We start from the raw sequence: 19,312 nt of genomic DNA on the forward strand, positions 1-19,312 counted from the left end.
TACCTCGTACACTAGCGTCATCCTACACACTAGGGACATTTTTAATACTCCTCGCACTAAACATTATTCCCTTTATCCTGTATCTGTATACTGTGGCAGTTTGATTGCAATCTGAGAGATGAGAAAACATTTCTTCACACAGAGAGTGGTGAGTCTGTGGAATTCTCTGCCACAGAAGGTAGTTGAGGCCAGTTCATTGGCTATATTTAAGAGGGAGTTAGATGTGGCCCTTGTGGCTAAAGGGATCAGGGGGTATGGAGAGAAGGCAGGTACGGGATACTGAGTTGGATGATCAGCCATGATTATATTGAATGGCGGTGCTGGCTCGAAGGGCCGAATGGCCTACTCCTGCACCTATTTTCTATGTTTCTATGTTTCTAATCATGTATAGTCGTTTCACTGACTGGATAATGCGTAATAAAAAAGCTTTTCACTGTACCTCGTACAGACACTGTAAGCTAATTTTTTAGTTTAGTTTAGTTTAGTTGCATAGAAACATAAAAACAGGTGCAGGAGGAGACCATTTGGCCCTTCAAGCCAGCACCGCCATTCATTGTGATCATGGCTGATCATCTACAATCAGTAACCCGTGCCTGCCTTCTCCCCACATCCTTTGATTCCACTAGCCCCTAGAGCTCTATCTAACTCTCTTTTAAATTCATTCAGAGAATTGGCCTCCACTGCCCTCTGCGGCAGAGAATTCCACAAATTCACAACTCTGGGTGTTCAAAAAAACATTCTCACCTCAGTTTTAAATGGCCTCCCCTTTATTCTCAGTTTAGAGATACAGCGCGGAAACAGTCCCTTCGGCCCACCGAGTCCGCGCCGACCAGCGATCCCCGCGTATCAACACCGCCCTACGCTGGGGAACAATTATTACATTTATACCAAGCCACGTCTTTGGCGTGTGGGAGGAAACCGAAGATCTCGGAGAGAAAACCCACGCAGGTCACGGGGAGAACGTACAGACAGCACCCGTAGTCGGGATCGAACCCGGGTCTCTGGTGCTGTGAGGCAGCAGTTCTACCCGCTGCGCCACCGTGCCGCCCAGATGCAAAAGTAGTTTGCTTTGCTTTTTTGGGGCTCTGTTGGAGATTGCCGCCCTTTCCAAACCACGTCGCCATGGAAACCGTCAGAAATTGAACGAGCTGCAGATGTCGGCTGTCGAACCCAATTAATGCTTCCCATGGCGACGCGGGAAGGATGCTTATCAATTACCATCCGCTGTCGCCTTTGTAAGTACCTGTACCGCAGTGAGATCATGAATGTTTCATTTCATCTGGTCCCGATAAACACAAGATCAAAGGCAAAGCTACACAGTGCTGGAGTAACTCAGCGGGTCAGGCAGCATCTCCGGAGAAACGGAATAGGCGATGTTGCGGGTCGAGACCCTTCGTCAGACGCAGATGCTGCCTGACCCGCTGAGTTACTCCAGCACTTTGTCTCTGGTGCAAAGCAGCATCGGCAGTTCCTTCCCACACTGTGTAACATCGGGTCTTTGCATTGGTCTAGTGCATCAGTCACTGAAAGGAAGCATGCAGGTACAGCAGGCAGTGAAGAAAGCCAATGGAATGTTGGCCTTCATAACAAGAGGAGTTGGGTACAGGAGCAAAGAGGTCCTTCTGCAGTTGTACAGGGCCCTAGTGAGACCGCACCTGGAGTACTGTTTGCAGTTTTGGTCTCCAAATTTGAGGAAGGATATTCTTGCTATTGAGGGCGTGCAGCGTAGGTTTACTAGGTTAATTTCCGGAATGGCGGGACTGTCGTATGTTGAAAGACTGGAGCGACTAGGCTTGTATACACTGGAATTTAGAAGGATGATAGGGGATCTTATCGAAACGAATAAGATTATTAAGGGGTTGGACACGTTAGAGGCAGGAAACATGTTCCCAATGTTGGGGGAGTCTAGAACCAAGGGCCACAGTTTAAGAATAAGGGGTAGGCCATTTAGAACGGAGATGAGGAAAAACATTTTCAATCAGAGAGTTGTAAATCTGTGGAATTCTCTGCCTCAGAAGGCAGTGGAGGCCAATTCTCTGAATGCATTCAAGAGAGAGCTAGATAGAGCTCTTAAGTATAGCGGAGTCAGGGGGTATGGGGAGAAGGCAGGAACGGGGTACTGATTGAGAATGATCAGCCATGATCACATTGAATGGTGGTGCTGGCTCGAAGGGCCGAATGGCCTACTCCTGCACCTATTGTCTCCACTCCCACCCGGGTGGCCCAATGTCAGTCTGCAGAAGGGGACTCGACACCAAACGTCGCCCATTCCTTCTCTCCAGAGATTTTGCCTGTCCCCGCAGAGTTACTCCAGCATTTTGTGCCTGTCCTCACCACAAAACCAGCATCTGCAGTTCCTTCCTGCACAGATCAAAAGCAGATCGAGGTTCATTCTGCGCCAACTCAAAATGGAACCATTTCATTTCTCACTTCACGAGGATGAAAATAATGAGCACGTAATTGTGTGACAGTTTTCAGATCTATTGGGATTGCTTGTAAAGGCATTCTTTTGACAATAGACAATAGACAATAGGTGCAGGAGGAGGCCATATGGCCCTTCAAGCCAGCATCGCCATTCATTGTGATCATGGTTGATCATCCACAATCAGTACCCCGTTCCTGCCTTCCCACAATACCCCCTGACTCCGCTATCCTTAAGAGCTCTATCTAGCTCTCTCTTGAATGCATTCAGAGAATTGGCCTCCACTGCCTTCTGAGGCAGAGAATTCCACAGATTCACAACTCTCTAACTGAAAAAGTTTTTCTTCATCTCCGTTCTAAATGGCCTACCCCTTATTCTTAAACTGTGGCCCCTGGTTCTGGACTCCCCCAACATTGGGAACATGTTTCCTGCCTCTAACGTGTCCAACCCCTTAATAATCTTTTATGTTTCGATAAGATCCCCTCTCATCCTTCTAAATTCTCCTGCCTTCTCCCCAAAACCCCTGGCGCCCATACTGATCAAGAATCTATCTACCTCTGCCTTATATATATCCGCTGACTTGGCCTCCACAGCCTTCTGTGGCGAAGAATCCCACAGATTCACCACAGTTGGCAAACCAATTTCCCTACTGGGGTAAATAAAGTCCGATCGTATCGTATCGTATCGTATCGTAGACTGGAGCGACTAGGCTTGTATACACTGGAATTTAGAAGGATGAGAGGAGATCTTATCGAAACGTATAAGATTACTAAGGGGTTGGACACGTTAGAGGCAGGAAACATGTTCCCAATGTTGGGGGAGTCCAGAACAAGGGGCCACAGTTTAAGAATAAGGGGTAGGCCATTTAGAACTGAGATGAGGAAAAACTTTTTCAGTCAGAGAGTTGTGAATCTGTGGAATTCTCTGCCTCGGAAGGCAGTGTAGGCCAATTCTCTGAATGCATTCAAGAGAGAGCTAGATAGAGCTCTTAAGGATAGCGGAGTCAGGGGGTATGGGGAGAAGGCAGGAAAGGGGTACTGATTAAGAATGATCAGCCATGATCACATTGAATGGCGGTGCTGGCTCGAAGGGCCAAATGGCCTCCTCCTGCACCTATTGTCTATTGTATCGTACCGTATCGTATCGTAGTGCATCTTTAAAAGGCATTTCTCAGGTAAATCGTTACATCTCAACCCTTTCTGTAAAATGGCACGGGGATTTGAAAGCCTTTCACTTAGCTGAGTTTTTCATAACCTGATTACAGTTGTGATGGTGGCCGATAAATCCTTAGCGCGGAGGGTTTGAGAGTCTTGTCAATTTGCTTTAGGAAAGAAAAGTGATGCTGAAGAATCGCTGAGTGTGGCCACAGTGTCTCTTAATCAATAAAAGGAGCGCAGTTAATGTTGTGCAATTTATGTGGGGGCCAACAGAATTGCAGCCAATGATCTGACGCGGCGGAAAATCTCTGGAGAAACGCCAGGGTGAATTAAGCATCCGGCTTAATGCCTTCCTCCTCCCTGCCAAGCCGTGTGCTGCCTCAGCCGTTTGGCTTGACACGACTGAATCCCGTACATCTCCATTCTTTAGTTTAAGGCCCCGACAGAGTGAACGAGGAGAGGAGTGTTTCCATTAGCGGGAGAGTCCAGGAATGGAGCTCCGCACCCTCGGAACTAAAGGACGTTCCTTTAGGAATGGGCGGCCACGATAGCGTTGTCGCCTCACAGCGCTTGCAGCGCCGGAGACCCGGGTTCGATCCCGACTACGGGGGGGGCGCTTGTCCGTACGGAGTTTGTACGTTCTCCCCGTGACCTGAGTGGGTCTTTCTCCGAGATCTTCGGTTTCCTCCCACACTCCTGTTCTGTAGGTGGATCGGCTTGGTAGAAATGTAAAATTGTCCCCCGTGTGCGTAGGGTAGTGTTGATGTGCGGGGATCGTTGGTCGGCGCGGACTCGGTGGGCCTGAAGGGCCCGTTTCTGCGCTGTATCTCGGGACTAAACTAAAGACTGGAGCGACTAGGCTTGTACACACTGGAATTTAGAAGGATGAGAGGGAATCTTATTGAAACATATAAGATTATTAAGGGGTTGGACACGTTAGAGGCAGGAAACATGTTCCCAATGTTGGGGGAGTCCAGAACCAGGGGCCACAGTTTAAGAATAAGGGGTAGGCCATTTAGAACAGAGATGAGGAAAAACTTTTTCAGTCAGAGAGTTGTAAATCTGTGGAATTCTCTGCCTCAGAGGGCAGTGGAGGCCAATTCTCTGAATGCATTCAAGGGAGAGCTAGATAGAGCTCTTAAGGATAGCCGAGTCAGAGGGTATGGGGAGAAGGCAGGAACGGGGTACTGATTGTGGATGATCAGCCATGATCACATTGAATGGCGGTGCTGGCTCGAAGGCCCGAATGGCCTCATCCTGCACCTATTGTCTATTGTCTATAAACTAAAAGGAGGAATTACGAGGGGGGAATTTATTTCGTCAGAGGGCGGTGAATCTGCGGAATTCACCGCCACAGACGGCTGTGGAGGACAAGCCCATGGATATTTGTCAGGTGGAGATTGGCCGATTCTCGATCAGTACGGGTGTCAGGGGTTATGGGGAGAAGGCAGGAGAATGAGGGAGATGAGCCATGATTGAATGGCGGAGTAGACCTGATGGGCCGAATGGCCTAATTCCGCTCCCAGAGCAGATGAACAAGAACTTCGGATTCTCAAAAACATTTTTAATAAGCAATCGCTGCAATGTATTCATGTTTCAATCAAGATCCTTTTTTCAGACCCTCCACCAGGATAATGAGGAATGATTTTTCTCTTGATGTCCTGCAGTGATAACCATCTGGAATGCATTAACCGGCACGCAATGGAGAGAAAGATTAGTTGGCAGGTTCAGGAAGGCAGTCTTAAGATGAATGATTTTTGCTTTAAGATGTTTAGAGGGCCTCTCCACTCTGCTCTGTTCAGCAATCAATAAGCCCTCTCTGTCGGAGAACGCTCCAATTTTCGCCTCTCCTGTCCTGAATAAACCAAGCTGGGATTCACCTAGGATACTGAAATTAAACAGAACTGGACACAAACTCGGCATGGATGATCACCAGTGCAGGAAGGAACTGCAGATGCTGGTTTATACCAAAGGCAGACACAAAATGGCGGAGTAACTCGGAGGGACAGGCAGCACCTTTTCGGAATGGCAGGCAGTGACTAGTGGGGTACCGCAAGGCTCAGTGCTGGGACCCCAGTTATTTACAGTGTATATTAATGATTTGGACGAGGGAATTGAATGCAACATCTCCAAGTTTGCGGATGACATGAAGCTGGGTGGCAGTGTTAGCTGCGAGGAGGATGCTAGGAGGCTGCAGAGTGACTTGGATAGATTAGGCGAGTGGGCAAATGCATGGCAGATGCAATATAATGTGGATAAATGTGAGGTTATCCACTTTGGCGGCAAGAACAGGAAAGCAGAGTATTACCTGAATGGTGACCGATTGGGAGAAGGGGAGATGCAACGTGACCTGGGTGTCTTGGTGCACCTGTCATTGAAAGCAAGCATGCAGGTGCAGCAGGCAGTGAAGAAAGCGAATGGTATGTTGGCATTCATAGCAAGAGGATTTGAGTTTAGGAGCAGGGAGGTTCTGCTGCAGTTGTACAGGGCCTTGGTGAGACCGCACCTGGAGTATTGTGTGCAGTTTTGGTCTCCTAACCTGAGGAAAGACGTTCTTGCCTTAGAGGGAGTACAGAGAAGGTTCACCAGATTGATCCCTGGGATGGCGGGACTTTCATATGAGGAAAGTGGATAGACTGGGCTTGTACTCGCTGGAATTTAGAAGACTGAGGGGGGATCTTATAGAAACATATAAAATTCTTAAGGTGTTGGAGAGGCTAGATGCGGGAAGATTGTTCCTGATGTTGGGGGAGTCCAGAACCAGGGGTCACAGCTTAAGGATAAGGGGGAAGTCTTTTAGGACCGAGATGAGAAAACATTTCTTCACACAGAGAGTGGTGAGTCTGTGGAATTCTCTGCCACAGAAGGTAGTTGAGGCCAGTTCATTGGCTATATTTAAGAGGGAGTTAGATGTGGCCCTTTTTGCTAAAGGGATCAGGGGGTATGGAGAGAAGGCAGGTACAGGTTACTGAGCTGGATGATCAGCCATGATCATATTGAATGGCGGTGCTGGCTCGAAGGGCCGAATGGCCTACTCCTGCACCTATTTTCTATGTTTCTATGTTTCTACCTCTGGAGAGAAGGAATGGGTGATGCTTCAGGTCAGAACCCTTCTTCAGACTGGGTAACCTATTCCGTCGAAAGGCCAGTCTGAAGTAGGGTCCCATCCCGAAACGTCACCTATTCCATCAGAACTGCCCCCTCCATCGACTCCTTTAAGTCCAGGCTCAAAACCTATTTCTACTCCCTGGCGTTTGAGGCCCTCTGAGATGGGCACTGTGAACTGTTTATGTATGTGCTGTTATGTTTGTTAGCCATTGTATGTTCGTTCTTAGTACCTGAACTGATGTACAGCACTTTGGTCAACGTGGGTTGTTTTTAAATGTGCTATACAAACAAAATTGACTTGACCATTCCTTCTCTCCAGAGATGGTGCCTGACCCACTGAGTTACTCCAGCATTTAGTGTCTCTGGATGATCGTGCATTGTCCATATTCCGATAGATTTATGCGTAGTGCAGGAACCTGCAGATGCTGGCTTGCACCGAAGATAGACACAAAATGCTGGAGTAACTCAGCGGGTCAGGCAGCATCTCTGGAGAGAAGGAACGGGTGACGTTTCGGGTCGAGACCCTTCTTCAGACCGAGAGTCAGGGGAGTGGGAAGACACGGAGATGGAAGGGTAAGATGTGCAAACGACAGATCAAAGCCGCTGTAGTTCAAGAAAGTGTGGAATGGTTCATTGTTGGCTGAAGGGAATGTTGACAACGAGGCATAGAAACAGTAAGTTTAATCAGGAGGACAGTGAAACTAATCAGAGCACTAGGGCGGGGGAGGGACGGAGAGAGGGAAAGCATGGGTTACTAGAAGATAGAGAAACCAATGTTCATACCGCTGGGGTGTAAGCTACCCAAGCGAAATATGAGGTGCTGTTCCTCCAATTTGCGCTGGGCCTCACTCTGACAATGGAGGAGGCCCAGGACAGAAAGGCCAGTGTGGGAATGGAAAGGGAGTTAAAGTGTTTAGCAACCGGGAGATCGGGTAAGTTTAGGCGGACTGAGCGGAGGTGACAGTGGAGGAGGACCAAGAAAACTAGGGTTGCCAACTGTCCCGTATTAGCCAGGACATCCTGTACATTGGGCTAAATTGGTTCATCTTTGTCCCATATTAGGCCCGGGGGGTGCAGTAGGCCCAGACACTGCTGGCCCGGATACTGTAGGCTCGGGGCCCGCCGTAGGCTCGGGGGGGCGCTGTGGGCCCGGGGGCCGCTGTAGGCCCAGATAGTGTAGGCTCTGGGGCCACTGTAAGCCATGGGGCCGCTGTGGACCCGGGGGCCATTGTGGGCCCGGGGGCCACTGTGGGCTCGGGGGCTGCTGAAGGCCCGGACAGTGTAGGCTCTGGGGCCACTGTAGGCCTGTACAGTGTAGGCTAACAGAGTGCGTTCGGGGAGCAGGGCCGAGTGCCTTCACCGAACGGAGGTTGTGTAGCAGCCCGCCTCCCGGCCCGGGCAGCCGCCATTGGTGGAGCGGGAGCACGTGGCCGCTGGCTGGGTGAGGTCACGTGGGGGGGGGGCGCGGGGCACGGGGCAGTGACGTCACCCCTTGTCCCTTATTTGGGAGTTGGAAAGTTGGCAACCCCACCCAGGACAGAAAGGGCCAGTGTGGAAATGAAAGTGTTTGGACAACCGGTAGTTGTGGTTAGGCCCGGGCAGAACATTCTGCGGTTGTTGTAAGTTGTGCAAGGACGTTGCAGATCCAGTTTTACCCTGCCGTTTCACAGTTGAGGAACTTCAAGCAGAAGTTCAATAAAAGAGAGGAATCAAAACTGGGCCCCGGCATGTGACATTAACAGCGCAAAGAAGACGTCCATTGTTCCAGCTCAGTTCAGCTCATTGCCACACGTACCGAGCGACGGCGAAAAGCTAAAGCAGAAAACGCTGGAAATGCTCAGCGGGTCAGGCAGCGTCCGAGGGAAGGGAAATGGAGGTAACATTTTGGCTCTGAAGCTCTTGGTGCTCGGCCTCCTGCTCGTGGGCACAAAGGCCAAGGTCTACGGGAGATGTGAGCTGGCAAGGACCTTGAAGCAGCTTGGCATGGACGGATATTACAATTACAGCCTGGCTAACTGTGAGTATTTGGATTTTTTTTTTTAGATTTAGAGATACAGCGCGGAAACAGGCCCTTCGGCCCACCGGGTCCGCGCCGCCCAGCGATCCCCGCACACTAACACTATCCTACACACACTAGGGACGATTTTTACATTTTACCCAGTCAATTGACCTACAAACCTGCACGTCATATTTCGCCTGGGCAGCTTGCAGCCCAGCGGTATGAACATCGACTTCTCCAACTTTAGATAGTTCCTCTGTCCCTCTCTTCCCCTCCTCCTTCCCAGATCTCCCTCTATCTTCCTGCCTCCACCTATATCCTTCCTTTGTCCCGCCACCCTGACATCAGACTGAAGAAGGGTCTCGACCCGAAACGTCACCCATTCCTTCTCTCCTGAGATGCTGCCTGACCTGCTGAGTTACTCCAGCATTTTGTGAATAAACACCTTCGATTTGTACCAGCATCTGCAGTTATTTTCTTATACAAACCTGCTCGTCTTTGGAGTGTGGGAGGAAACCGAAGATCTCGGAGAAAACCCACGCAGGTCGCGGGGAGAACGTACAAACTCCGTACAGACGGCGCCCGTAGTCGGGATCGAACCTGAGTCTCAGGCGCTGCATTCGCTGTAAGGCAGCAACTCTACCGCTGTGCCACCGTGCCGTCAGGAACTGCAGATGCTGGTCTTCCAACCAAAGATAGACACAAGAATCTGGAGTAACTCAGCGGGGGCAGGCAGCATCTCTGGAGAGAAGGAACGGGTGACTTTTGCTGGTCGAGACCCTTCTTCAGACTGAAAGTCACGGGAAAGGGAAACGAGAGACATAGACAGTGATGTGCAGAGATTAAGAACAATGAATGAAAAATGTGCAAAAAGTAACGATGATAAAGGAAACAGGCCATTGAACGAGAATCGTTCTCATCCAACAGGCAGCTACCAATGGCCTGTTTTCCGTAGCTAACAATTTTTTTTAGATTTAGATTTAGAGATACATCGCGGAAACAGGCCCTTCGGCCCACCGAGTCCGCGCCGCCCAGCGATCCCCGCACAATAACACTATCCTACACACACTAGGGACAATTTTTACATTTGCTCAGCCAATTAACCTACAAACCTGCACGTCTTTGGAGTGTGGGAGGAAACCGAAGGTCTCGGAGAAAACCCACGCAGGTCACGGGGAGAGCGTACAAACCCCGTACAGACGGCGCCCGTAGTCCGGATCGAACCTGAGTCTCCGGCGCTGCATTCGCTGTAAGCCGGCAACTCTACCGCTGCGCCACCATGCCACCCAATCCAGCCATCGCCTGCCGGTGGTCGACCCCACGTCCCTCTCCTTCAATGGCGCCTCCCGCAGCCGACCTCGAGCACGCGGTGGGCCAGACCCCGGTTCCCCCTCCTCACCCACCGGCCGCCATAGCTCCTCTTCCGCCACCTCCGTCTTCATCACCGGCTCTTAAGATCATCAGTGATCGGAGCAGAATTAGGCCATTCGGCCCATCAAGTCTACTCTGCCATTCAATCATGGCTGATCTATCTCTCCCCATTCTCCTGCCTTCTCCCCATAACCCCTGACACCCGTACTAATCAAGAATCTATCTATCTCTGCCTTAAAAATATCCACTGACTTGGCCTCCACAGCCCTCTGTGGCAAAGAATTCCACAGATTCACAACCTCCCACCTAAAGAAATTCCTCCTCATCTCCTTCCCGAAGGAACGTCCTTTAATTCTGAGGATTAAACTCTCCTCTGGTCCTAGACTCTCCCACGAGTGGGAAACAACCTCTCCACATCCACTCTATCCAAGCCTTTCACTGTTCTGCCATTACTGAATGTTGACTAGATATTACCCCTTCGCTCTGCAATCTGCACACAAGATCGTGAGGGGCCTTGATCGGGTGGATGGGCTAAAGATGTTTCCGATGATCGGGGAGACCAGAACTAGGGGGCATAGTCTTAGAATAAGAGGGGGCTCTTTTAAAACTGAGATGAGGAGAAACTTCTTCACTCAGAGGGTGGTTAGTCCGTGGAATTCGCTGCCTCAGGGAGCTGTGGAAGCAGGAACGTTAAACAAATTGAAAACGGAAATAGATTGTTTTTTAATAGACAAGGGAATTAGGGGTTACGGGGAGCGGGCAGGGAAGTGGACATGAGCTATTGTTAGTATAGTAAGACCTGAGTAATCTCCTGGACAAGTTTCGATCACCTAGCTTGGGGTCGGAGAGGAATTTCCCGGATTCTTTTCCCAAATTGCCCTGGGTTTTTATTCGGTTTTTCGCCTCTCCCAGGAGATCACACGGTTCTTTTGGGTGGGAAGAGGGGCGATAGTGGGAAGGGGGTTGGGGTAGGAACAGCCATGATCGTATTGAAACATAGAAACATAGAAACATAGAAAATAGGTGCAGGAGTAGGCCATTCGGCCCTTCGAGCCTGCACCGCCATTCAATATGATCATGGCTGATCATCCAGCTCAGTAGCCTGTACCTGCCTTCTCCCCATACCCCCTGATCCCTTTAGCAAAAAGGGCCACATCTAACTCCCTCTTAAATATAGCCAATGAACTGGCCTCAACTACCTTCTGTGGCAGAGAATTCCACAGACTCGCCACTCTCTGTGTGAAGAAATGTTTTCTCATCTCGAATGGAGCGAGCGGGCTCGAGGGGCCGTGTTGGCCTACTCCTGCTCCTATTTTCTTGTGTTCTTATGTTCTTGTGAACAGTTAGAAGTTGGCGGGTTTTGTCGTTCCAATTCCAGGGGTCTGCATGGCTTACTCTGAAAGCCGCTACAACACATTGGCAGTGAACCAGAACAAGCAGCACGGAAAGGTTTGGTCGACAGACTACGGCATTTTCCAGATAAACAGCAAATGGTGGTGTGATGACCAGAAGACCACAGGCGGGAAAAACATATGTGGGATCAGTTGTGATGGTACGTAGTTTAGTTTAGTTTAGTTTAGTTTAGTTGAGTTAAGTTTACAGATACTGCATTAAGAGTACTTGTCGACACTGGGCCTGCACTCGCTGGAGTTTAGAAGGATGAGGGGGGACCTCATTGAAACGTACTGCAGAGTGAAAGGCTTGGTTGTGACAATAGACAATAGACAATAGACAATAGGCGCAGGGGTAGGCCATTCGGCCCTTCGAGCCAGCACCACCATTCAATGTGATCATGGCTGATCATCCACAATCAGTAACCCGTGCCTGCCTTCTCCCCATATCCCTCGATTCCCACTAGCCACTGGAGCTCCATCTAACTCTCTTTTAAATTCATCCATTGAATTGACCTCCACTGCACTCTGTGGCAGAGAATTCCTACAAATTCAATAAACAATAGACAATAGGTGCAGGAGTAGGCCATTCGGCCCTTCGAGCCAGCACCGCCATTCAATGTGATCGTGGCTGATCATTCTCAATCAGTACCCCGTTCCTGCACTCTCCCCATACCCCCTGACTCCGCTATCCTTAAGAGCTCTATCTAGCTCTCTCTTGAATGCATTCAGAGAATTGGCCTCCACTGCCTTCTGAGGAGAGGATGTTTCCACTAGTGGGAGAGTCTAGGACTAGAGGTCACAGCCTCAGAATTAAAGGACCTTCCTTTAGGAAGGAGATGAGGAATTTCTTTAGTCAGAGGGTGGTGAATCTGTGGAATTCACTGCCACAGAGGGCTGTGGAGGCCAAGTCAAAGGCAGAGATAGATTCTGGATCAGTACGGGTGTCAGAGGTTATGGGGAGAAGTTAGGAGAATGGGGTTAGGAGGGAGAGATATATCAGCCATGATTGACTGGCGGAATAGACCTGATGGGCCGAATGGCCTAATTCTGCTCCTATCACTTATGGCCTTACGACCTGATGAGATACAGCGTGGAAACAGGCCCTTCGGCCCACTGAGTCCGCACCGACCAGCGATCCCCGCACACTAACATTATCTTGCACTAGGGACAATTTTTACATTTATACCAAGCCAATCAACCTACAAAGCTAAGAACCTGAAGAAGGGTCTCGACCCGAAACGTCACGCATTCCTTCTCTCCAGAGATGCCGCCTGTTCCCGCTGAGTTACATTTTGTGTCTATCGTCTTTAACCTACAAGCCTAAACGTCTTTCGAGTGTGGTAGGAAACGGTTCTCTGAGAAAACGCACGCAGGTCACGGGGAGAACGTATAAACTCCATTCAGACAGCACGCGTAGTAAGATCAAACATTTGCCTCAGGCATTGTAAGGCAGCAACTCTATTGCTGCACTACCATGCCGCCCAAGTCAATAACCAACTCAAATCAAAAGTAAATCAATTTAGCACTATAGTCATTGCTTTTTACGAGGAATTTGCCAGGACTCGAGGGCCTGAGCTATCGAGGGTAGGTCGAATCGAGAACCTGGTGAAGGGCGGAAGATTTAACAGGAATCTGAGGGGTCATTTTTTCACACAAAAGGGTGGTGGGAGTGTGGAACAAGCTGCCGGAGGAGGTAGTTGAGGCTGGGGGACTATCCCAAAGTTTAAGAAAGAGTTAGACGGGTACTTGGATAGGACAGGTTTGGAGAGATGTGGACAGGTAGGACTCGTGTAGATGGGACGTGTTGGTTAGTGTGGGCAAGTTGGGCCGAAGGGCCTGTTTCCACACTGTATCTCTCTATGACTATTAGGGAAGTTAAAAAATAGGAACTTGAAATCTGCGATTTCTTAAATGAGTTCTGCAAATAAAAACAGAAGTAAGAACTAAACCCTAGTCTGGTCCAAAGGGGCTTTTATTGTCACACGTGCAAATACACAGATTAGTTTAGTTTAGTTTAGTTTGGAGATACAGCATGGGAAGAGGCCGTTCGGCCCACCGAGTCCGCGCCGACCACCAATCCCCGCACACTAACACTGAAGAAGGGTCTCGACCCGAAACAATAGACAATAGGTGCAGGAGTAGGCCATTCAGCTCTTCGAGCTAGCACTGCCATTCAATGTGATCAAGGCTGATCATTCTCAATCAGTACCCCGTTCCTGCCTTCACCCCATACGCCCTGACTCCGCTATCCTTAAGAGCTCTATCTAGCTCTCTCTTGAATGCATTGAGAGAATTGGCCTCCACTGCCTTTTGAGGCAGAAACGTCACCCATTCCTTCTCTCCTGACCCGCTGAGTTACTCCAGCATTTTGTGAAATAAATACCTTTGATTTGTACCAGCATCTGCAGTTATTTTCTTACACTTACACTAGCCTACACACAAGGGACAATTTACAATTTTACCAAAGCCAATTAACCTACAAAACTGCACGTCTTTGGAACGTGGGAGGAAACCGAAGATCTCAGAGAAAGCCCACGCAGGTCACGGGGAGAACGTACAAACTCCGTCCAGACAGAGCCCTTAGTCGGGATCGAACCCGGGTCTCTGGTGCTCTAAGACAACAACTCTCACCTCTGCGCCACCGCGTCAGCACAGTGGATTATTGCCATACCTAATCACATCTCCCACCAGTGGAAACATCCTCTCCGCATCCACCCTATCAAGGCCTTTCACTATTCGGTATGAAGGTCATGAGAAATAGGAGCAGAATTCGGCCATTCGGCTCAGCAGGTCTACTCCGCCATTCAAACATGGCTGATCTATCTCTCCCTCCTAACCCCATTCTCCGGCCTTCTCCCCATAAACTCTGACACCCGTACTAATCAAGAATCTATCCATCTCTGCCTGAAAAATGTCCTCCGACTTGGCCTCCACAGCCTTCAGTGGCAGAGAATCCCACAGATTCACCACCCTCTGACTAAACATGATGGATTCTGAGAATGGAACCTAAGGTTCTCACCTCCACAACCTGGGGTTGAACCACTTTCAGGAGAAATGGCCGGGGCTATGAAGATTCATGAGTGATAGGAGCAGAATTAGGCCATTTGGCCCATCAAGACTACTCTGCCATTCAATCATGGCTGATCTATCTTTCCCTCCAAACCCCATTCTCCTGCCTTCTCCCCACAACCCCTGACACCCGTACTAATCAAATTTCATTCATCATTGCAGATCTTTTGAACGACGACGTGGGCGATGACTGCAATTGTGCAAAGATTATCGTCACACAGAGCAAAGGAATGAGTGCCTGGTACGTTAAATGTCTACAGTTCTCGTTTCAGTTACAGGTCAAAAAGGCTTTTGGCACATTGGCCTTTATCAGCCAGAGTACTGAGTGCAGAAGTGGGGAGGTCAAGTTGCAGTTTAGTTTAGTTCAGTTTAGAGATACAGCGCGGAAACAGGCCCTTCGGCCCACCGAGTCCGGGCCGACCAGCGATCCCCGCACACTAATACTATCCTAGACACACTAGGGACAATCTACACTTATACCAAGTATACAGACCCAAGCCAATTAACCTACAAACCTGTACGTCTTTGGAGTGTGGGAGGAAACCGAAGAACTCGGAGAAAACCCACGCAGGTCACGGGGAGAACGTACAAACTGCGTACAGGCAGCACCCATAGTCGGGATTGAACCCGGGCCTCTGGCGCTGCATTCGCTGTAAGGCAGCAACTCTACCGTGACGCCCATTAAGACTGTTGTATAAAACTTTGTTGAGGCCGCTTTTAGAGTATTGTGTTCAGTTCTGCGAACCGTGTTTTAGATTTTTTTAGATTTAGAGATACAGTGCAGAAACAGGCCCTTCAGCCCACCGGGTCCGCGCAGCCCAGCGATCCCCGCACGTGAACACTATCCTACACCCACGGGGGACAATTTTTACATTTGCCCAGCCAATTAACCTACATACCTGTACGTCTTTGGAGTGTGGGAGGAAACCGAAGATCTTGGAAAAAACCAACGCAGGTCACGGGGAGAACGTACAAACTCCGTACGGACGGCGCCCGTAGTCAGGATCGAACCTGAGTCTCTGGCACTGCATTCGCTGTAAGGCAGCAACTCTACGATAATCACTTTACCCGTGTTATCGGAAAGATGTTGTCAAGCTGGGAAAGGTGTAGAGAAGATTTATGAGGATGTTGCCAGGACTGGAGGGTGTGAGCTACAGGGAGAGGTTGAGCAGGCTGGGACTCTAGTCCCTGGAGCGCAGGAGGATGAGGGATATAGGACAAACGCAGGCAGATGGGACTAGCGCAGCTGGGACACTGTTGACCGGTGTGAGCAAGTTCGGCCAAAGGGCCTGTTCCCACGCTGTATCACTCTATGACTCCAATAGTTTTTCTTAATAAAATGGAAGAAATCACAGAGCACTTCCTAGATTAGTACAGGTGTAAGAGGTTATGGGGAGAAGGCAGGAGAATGGGGTTAGGAGGGAGAGAGAGATCAGCCATGGTTGAATGGCGGAGTAGACTTGATGGGCCAAATGGCCTAATTCTGCTCCTATCCCTTATGACCTTATGATCTCTTCTTTTCACAGGGTCGGCTGGAATAAGAACTGCAAGGGGAGAGACGTTGAGCACTTTGTTGATGGGTGCGGTGTGTGAAGAGAGAAACGGTTCTGCCTTCCCACCCCCCCACCGCTTCACTTTGCAGCTTGCCAGCTTGCTTCAGTGCAAGGCCATTTTTACCAATTAGTTTTATTATGGCCACAGTTTAAGAATAAGGGGTAGCCATTTGGGACTGAGATGAGGAAAAACTTTTTCACCCAGAGAGTTGTGAATCTGTGGAATTTTCTGCCTCAGGCCAATTCTTTTTAGAGATACAGCGCGGAAACAGGCCCTTCAGCCCACCGGGTCCGCGCCGCCCAGCGATCCCTGCACATTAACACTATCCTACACACACTAGGGACACACTAGGGACACACTAGGGACAATTTTCATTTTAAACATTTGCCCAGCCAATTAACCTACATATCTGTACGTCTTTGGAGTGTGGGAGGAAACCTAAGATCTCGGAGAAAACCCACGCAGGTCACGGGGAGAACGTACAAACTCCGTACAGACAGCACCCGTAGCCAGGATCGAACCTGAGTCTCCGGCGCTGCATTCGCTGTAAGGCAGCAACTCTACCGCTGCACCACCGTGCCCTGGATGCATTCAAGAGAGAGCTAGATAGAGCTCAGGGGGTATGGGGAGAGGGCAGGAACGGGGTACTGATTGCGGATGATCGGCCATGATCACATTGAATGGCGGTGCTGGCTCGAAGGGCCGAATGGCCTCCTCCTGCACATATTGATTATTGTTTTGTTATGTTCAAATTACCGGGGACCCAAGCAAAAGAGAAAAAGAGGCGTTGATAAGAAGATACGAGATTCCATCCAATGACACTTCACTGCCACATGTACCTGCAGTAGGTCCAGTGAAAATGCATGCAACCAGGTAAAATCATACAGCAGACCCTCATGCAGGCAGTCCTCGCGCATCGATGAGCCTTGGGCGCCCAACACCCTGTCTGTCGCCGGTTTGTGGTTTGTCCCTCCTCGGACCACTGTCGGTCGGTACTCACCACTGCTGACCGGGAGCACCCCACAAGCCTTGCCGTTTCAGAGATGCTCTGACCCAGTCGTCTGGCCATAACAATTTGGCCCTTGTCAAAGTCGCTCAGGTCTTTACTCCTGCCCATTTCTCCTGCATCCAACACGTCAACTTCAAGAACTGACTGTTCACTTGCTGCCTAATATATCCCACCCCTTGACAGGTGCCATTGCAACAAGATCATCAATGTTATTCACTTCGCCTGTCAGTGGTCATAATGTTTTGGCTGATCGGTGCAGAATCATAGACTCAGGGAGCTGTACAGCTTGGGTTCAGGCCATCCAGCCCAACTTGTCCATGCAGACCAAGTTGGCATTCTGGCCCAGTCCCATTTGCCTGTATTTGGCCCTTAACCTTCTAAACCTTGCACTAAACATACCTCCCCTTCTTGCACTAAACGTTATTCCCTTATCATGTATCTGTCCACTGTGGACGGCTCGATTGGAATCACGTGTTGTCTTTCCGCCGACTGGATAACACGCAACGAAAGCTTTCCACTGTACCTCGGCCCACGTGACAATATACTAAACTAAACTAAACTAAACCCTTCCTGTCCAGGAAAGAACTGCAGATGCTAGTTTAAGAACTGCAGAAGGGTCTCGACCAGAGACGTCACCATTTCCTTCCCTCCAGAGATGCTGCCTGACCCGCTGAGTTACTCCAGCATTTGGTGTCTACCTTCCGATCCGAATATCTATCCAATAATTGTATCTCCTTCTTCAGGTTCCTCAGGTAGCTCATGCCAGATATGAACAGCCCTCTGAGTGAGAAAGTTGCCTCGAGTTCTCTCTTAAATCTCTCCCCTCTCATCTTTAGCCTCTACCCTCGAGTTGTAGAACCCTCTACCATGGGGAAAGGAGCGTGTGCATGAAATACAGAGAGTACTTTTGCCGCAGTCCACAGCTTAAACTCCGATGAACGCCTCATCTGAGTAATTACATTGCAGCTTTAAATCAAAAAAAGATTATTAAAAAATGAATTAATAAAGCGATTATTAACGTTTATTTTTGTTGTTGTCTGTTGTTGTTGCTTTCTCATTATCTCCCCCTGAGGTGTAAAGATGCCACTTGATTGAGTGACAATGGGCAGCACTGTCACCCAGAGATGGACGCAAAATGCTGGAGTAACTCAGCGGGGGCAGGCAGCATCTCTGGAGAGAAGGAATGGGTGTAACGTTTCGAGCCGAGACCCTTCTTCAGACCCGAAGCGTCACCAGTTCCTTCTCTCCAGAGGTGCTGCCCGCCCCGCTGAGTTGCTCCGGCTTTGTGTGCCTATCTTCGGTTTAAACCAGCGTCTGCAGTTCCTTCCTACACACAGAATGTCACTGCGCGCTCACTCTCCTCACCTCTCCAAAAGGGACGGTTTGACCTGTTGTACATAAGGGGTTGCCAACTATCTCACTCCCAAATACGGGACAGGGTGACGTCGTCGTCCCCTCGCCCCACGTGACCTCACCCAGCCAGCGGCCACGTGCTCCCGCTCCACCAATGGCGGCCGCCCGGGCCGGGAGGCGGGTTGCTAGGCAACCTCCACTAGGCGGCGCCTGGGCCTCCGGGCCTAAACTGTCCGGAGCTAAAATGTCGGAAACCTAGAGTGTCGGGACCTAAACTGTCGGGGCCTACAGCGTCGGGGCCTACAGCGTCGGGGCCTACAGCGTCGGGGCCTACAGCGTCCGGGGCCTACGGCATCCGGGGCCTACGGCGTCCGGGGCCTACGGTGTCCGGGGCCAACAGCGTCCGGGGCCTACAGCATCCGGGGCTTACAGCGTCTGGGGCCTATAGCGTCGGGGCCTACAGCGTCCGGGGCCTACAGCGCCCCCTGGGCCTAATATGGGAGAAAGGCAGTTCCGTACGGGACAAACGAATTTAGCCCAAATTACGAGATATCCCGGCTAATACGGTACAGTTGTCAACCCTAGTTGTATGGTCAACTGAAGATCAATGGCGTAGCTGGTAGAACCACTGCCTCATGGCGCCAGAGACCCAGGTTCAATCCTGACCTCTGGCGCTATCTGTGTAGAGTTTGTGCGTTCTCCTTGGGACCACGTTTGTTTTCTCCGGGTGCTCCGGTTTCCTCCCACTCTCCAAAGACGTGCGGGTTTGTAGGTTAATTGGCTCCTGTAAATTGCCCCCTAAGAAGATGGAAAACTGGAATAACGTGGAGATGATGTGAACGGGCGATCAATTGGCAGCAAGGGCTCTATACTGTC

The 19,312-nt window shown here is 50.0% G+C and overlaps 1 protein-coding gene across 1 annotated transcript; it reads left to right on the plus strand.

The window, feature by feature from the left end:
• Nucleotides 1–1,219: 1,219 nt before the first annotated feature.
• Nucleotides 1,220–18,096, plus strand: LOC144599010 (lysozyme C-like). The gene is made up of 5 exons (XM_078409733.1): nt 1,220–1,235; nt 8,358–8,704; nt 11,436–11,609; nt 14,683–14,761; nt 16,047–18,096. The coding sequence occupies exons 2-5, from the start codon at nt 8,521–8,523 to the stop codon at nt 16,111–16,113; spliced, it is 504 nt and encodes a 167-aa protein (XP_078265859.1). The 5' UTR covers nt 1,220–1,235; nt 8,358–8,520; the 3' UTR covers nt 16,114–18,096.
• Nucleotides 18,097–19,312: the final 1,216 nt, after the last annotated feature.

The sequence above is a fragment of the Rhinoraja longicauda genome, chromosome 12, assembly GCF_053455715.1.
Source record: "Rhinoraja longicauda isolate Sanriku21f chromosome 12, sRhiLon1.1, whole genome shotgun sequence".
Classification (NCBI taxonomy): Eukaryota; Metazoa; Chordata; class Chondrichthyes; order Rajiformes; family Arhynchobatidae; genus Rhinoraja; species Rhinoraja longicauda.

Coding starts and splice junctions, on each gene's coding strand:
- LOC144599010 (XM_078409733.1), top strand. CDS start 8,521: ATGCTCAGCGGGTCAGGCAGCGTCCGAGGGAAGGGAAATGGAGGTAAC. Junction 8,705..11,435: donor CAATTACAGCCTGGCTAACT/GTGAGTATTTGG, acceptor TTCCAATTCCAG/GGGTCTGCATGGCTTACTCT. Junction 14,762..16,046: donor AGCAAAGGAATGAGTGCCTG/GTACGTTAAATG, acceptor TTCTTTTCACAG/GGTCGGCTGGAATAAGAACT.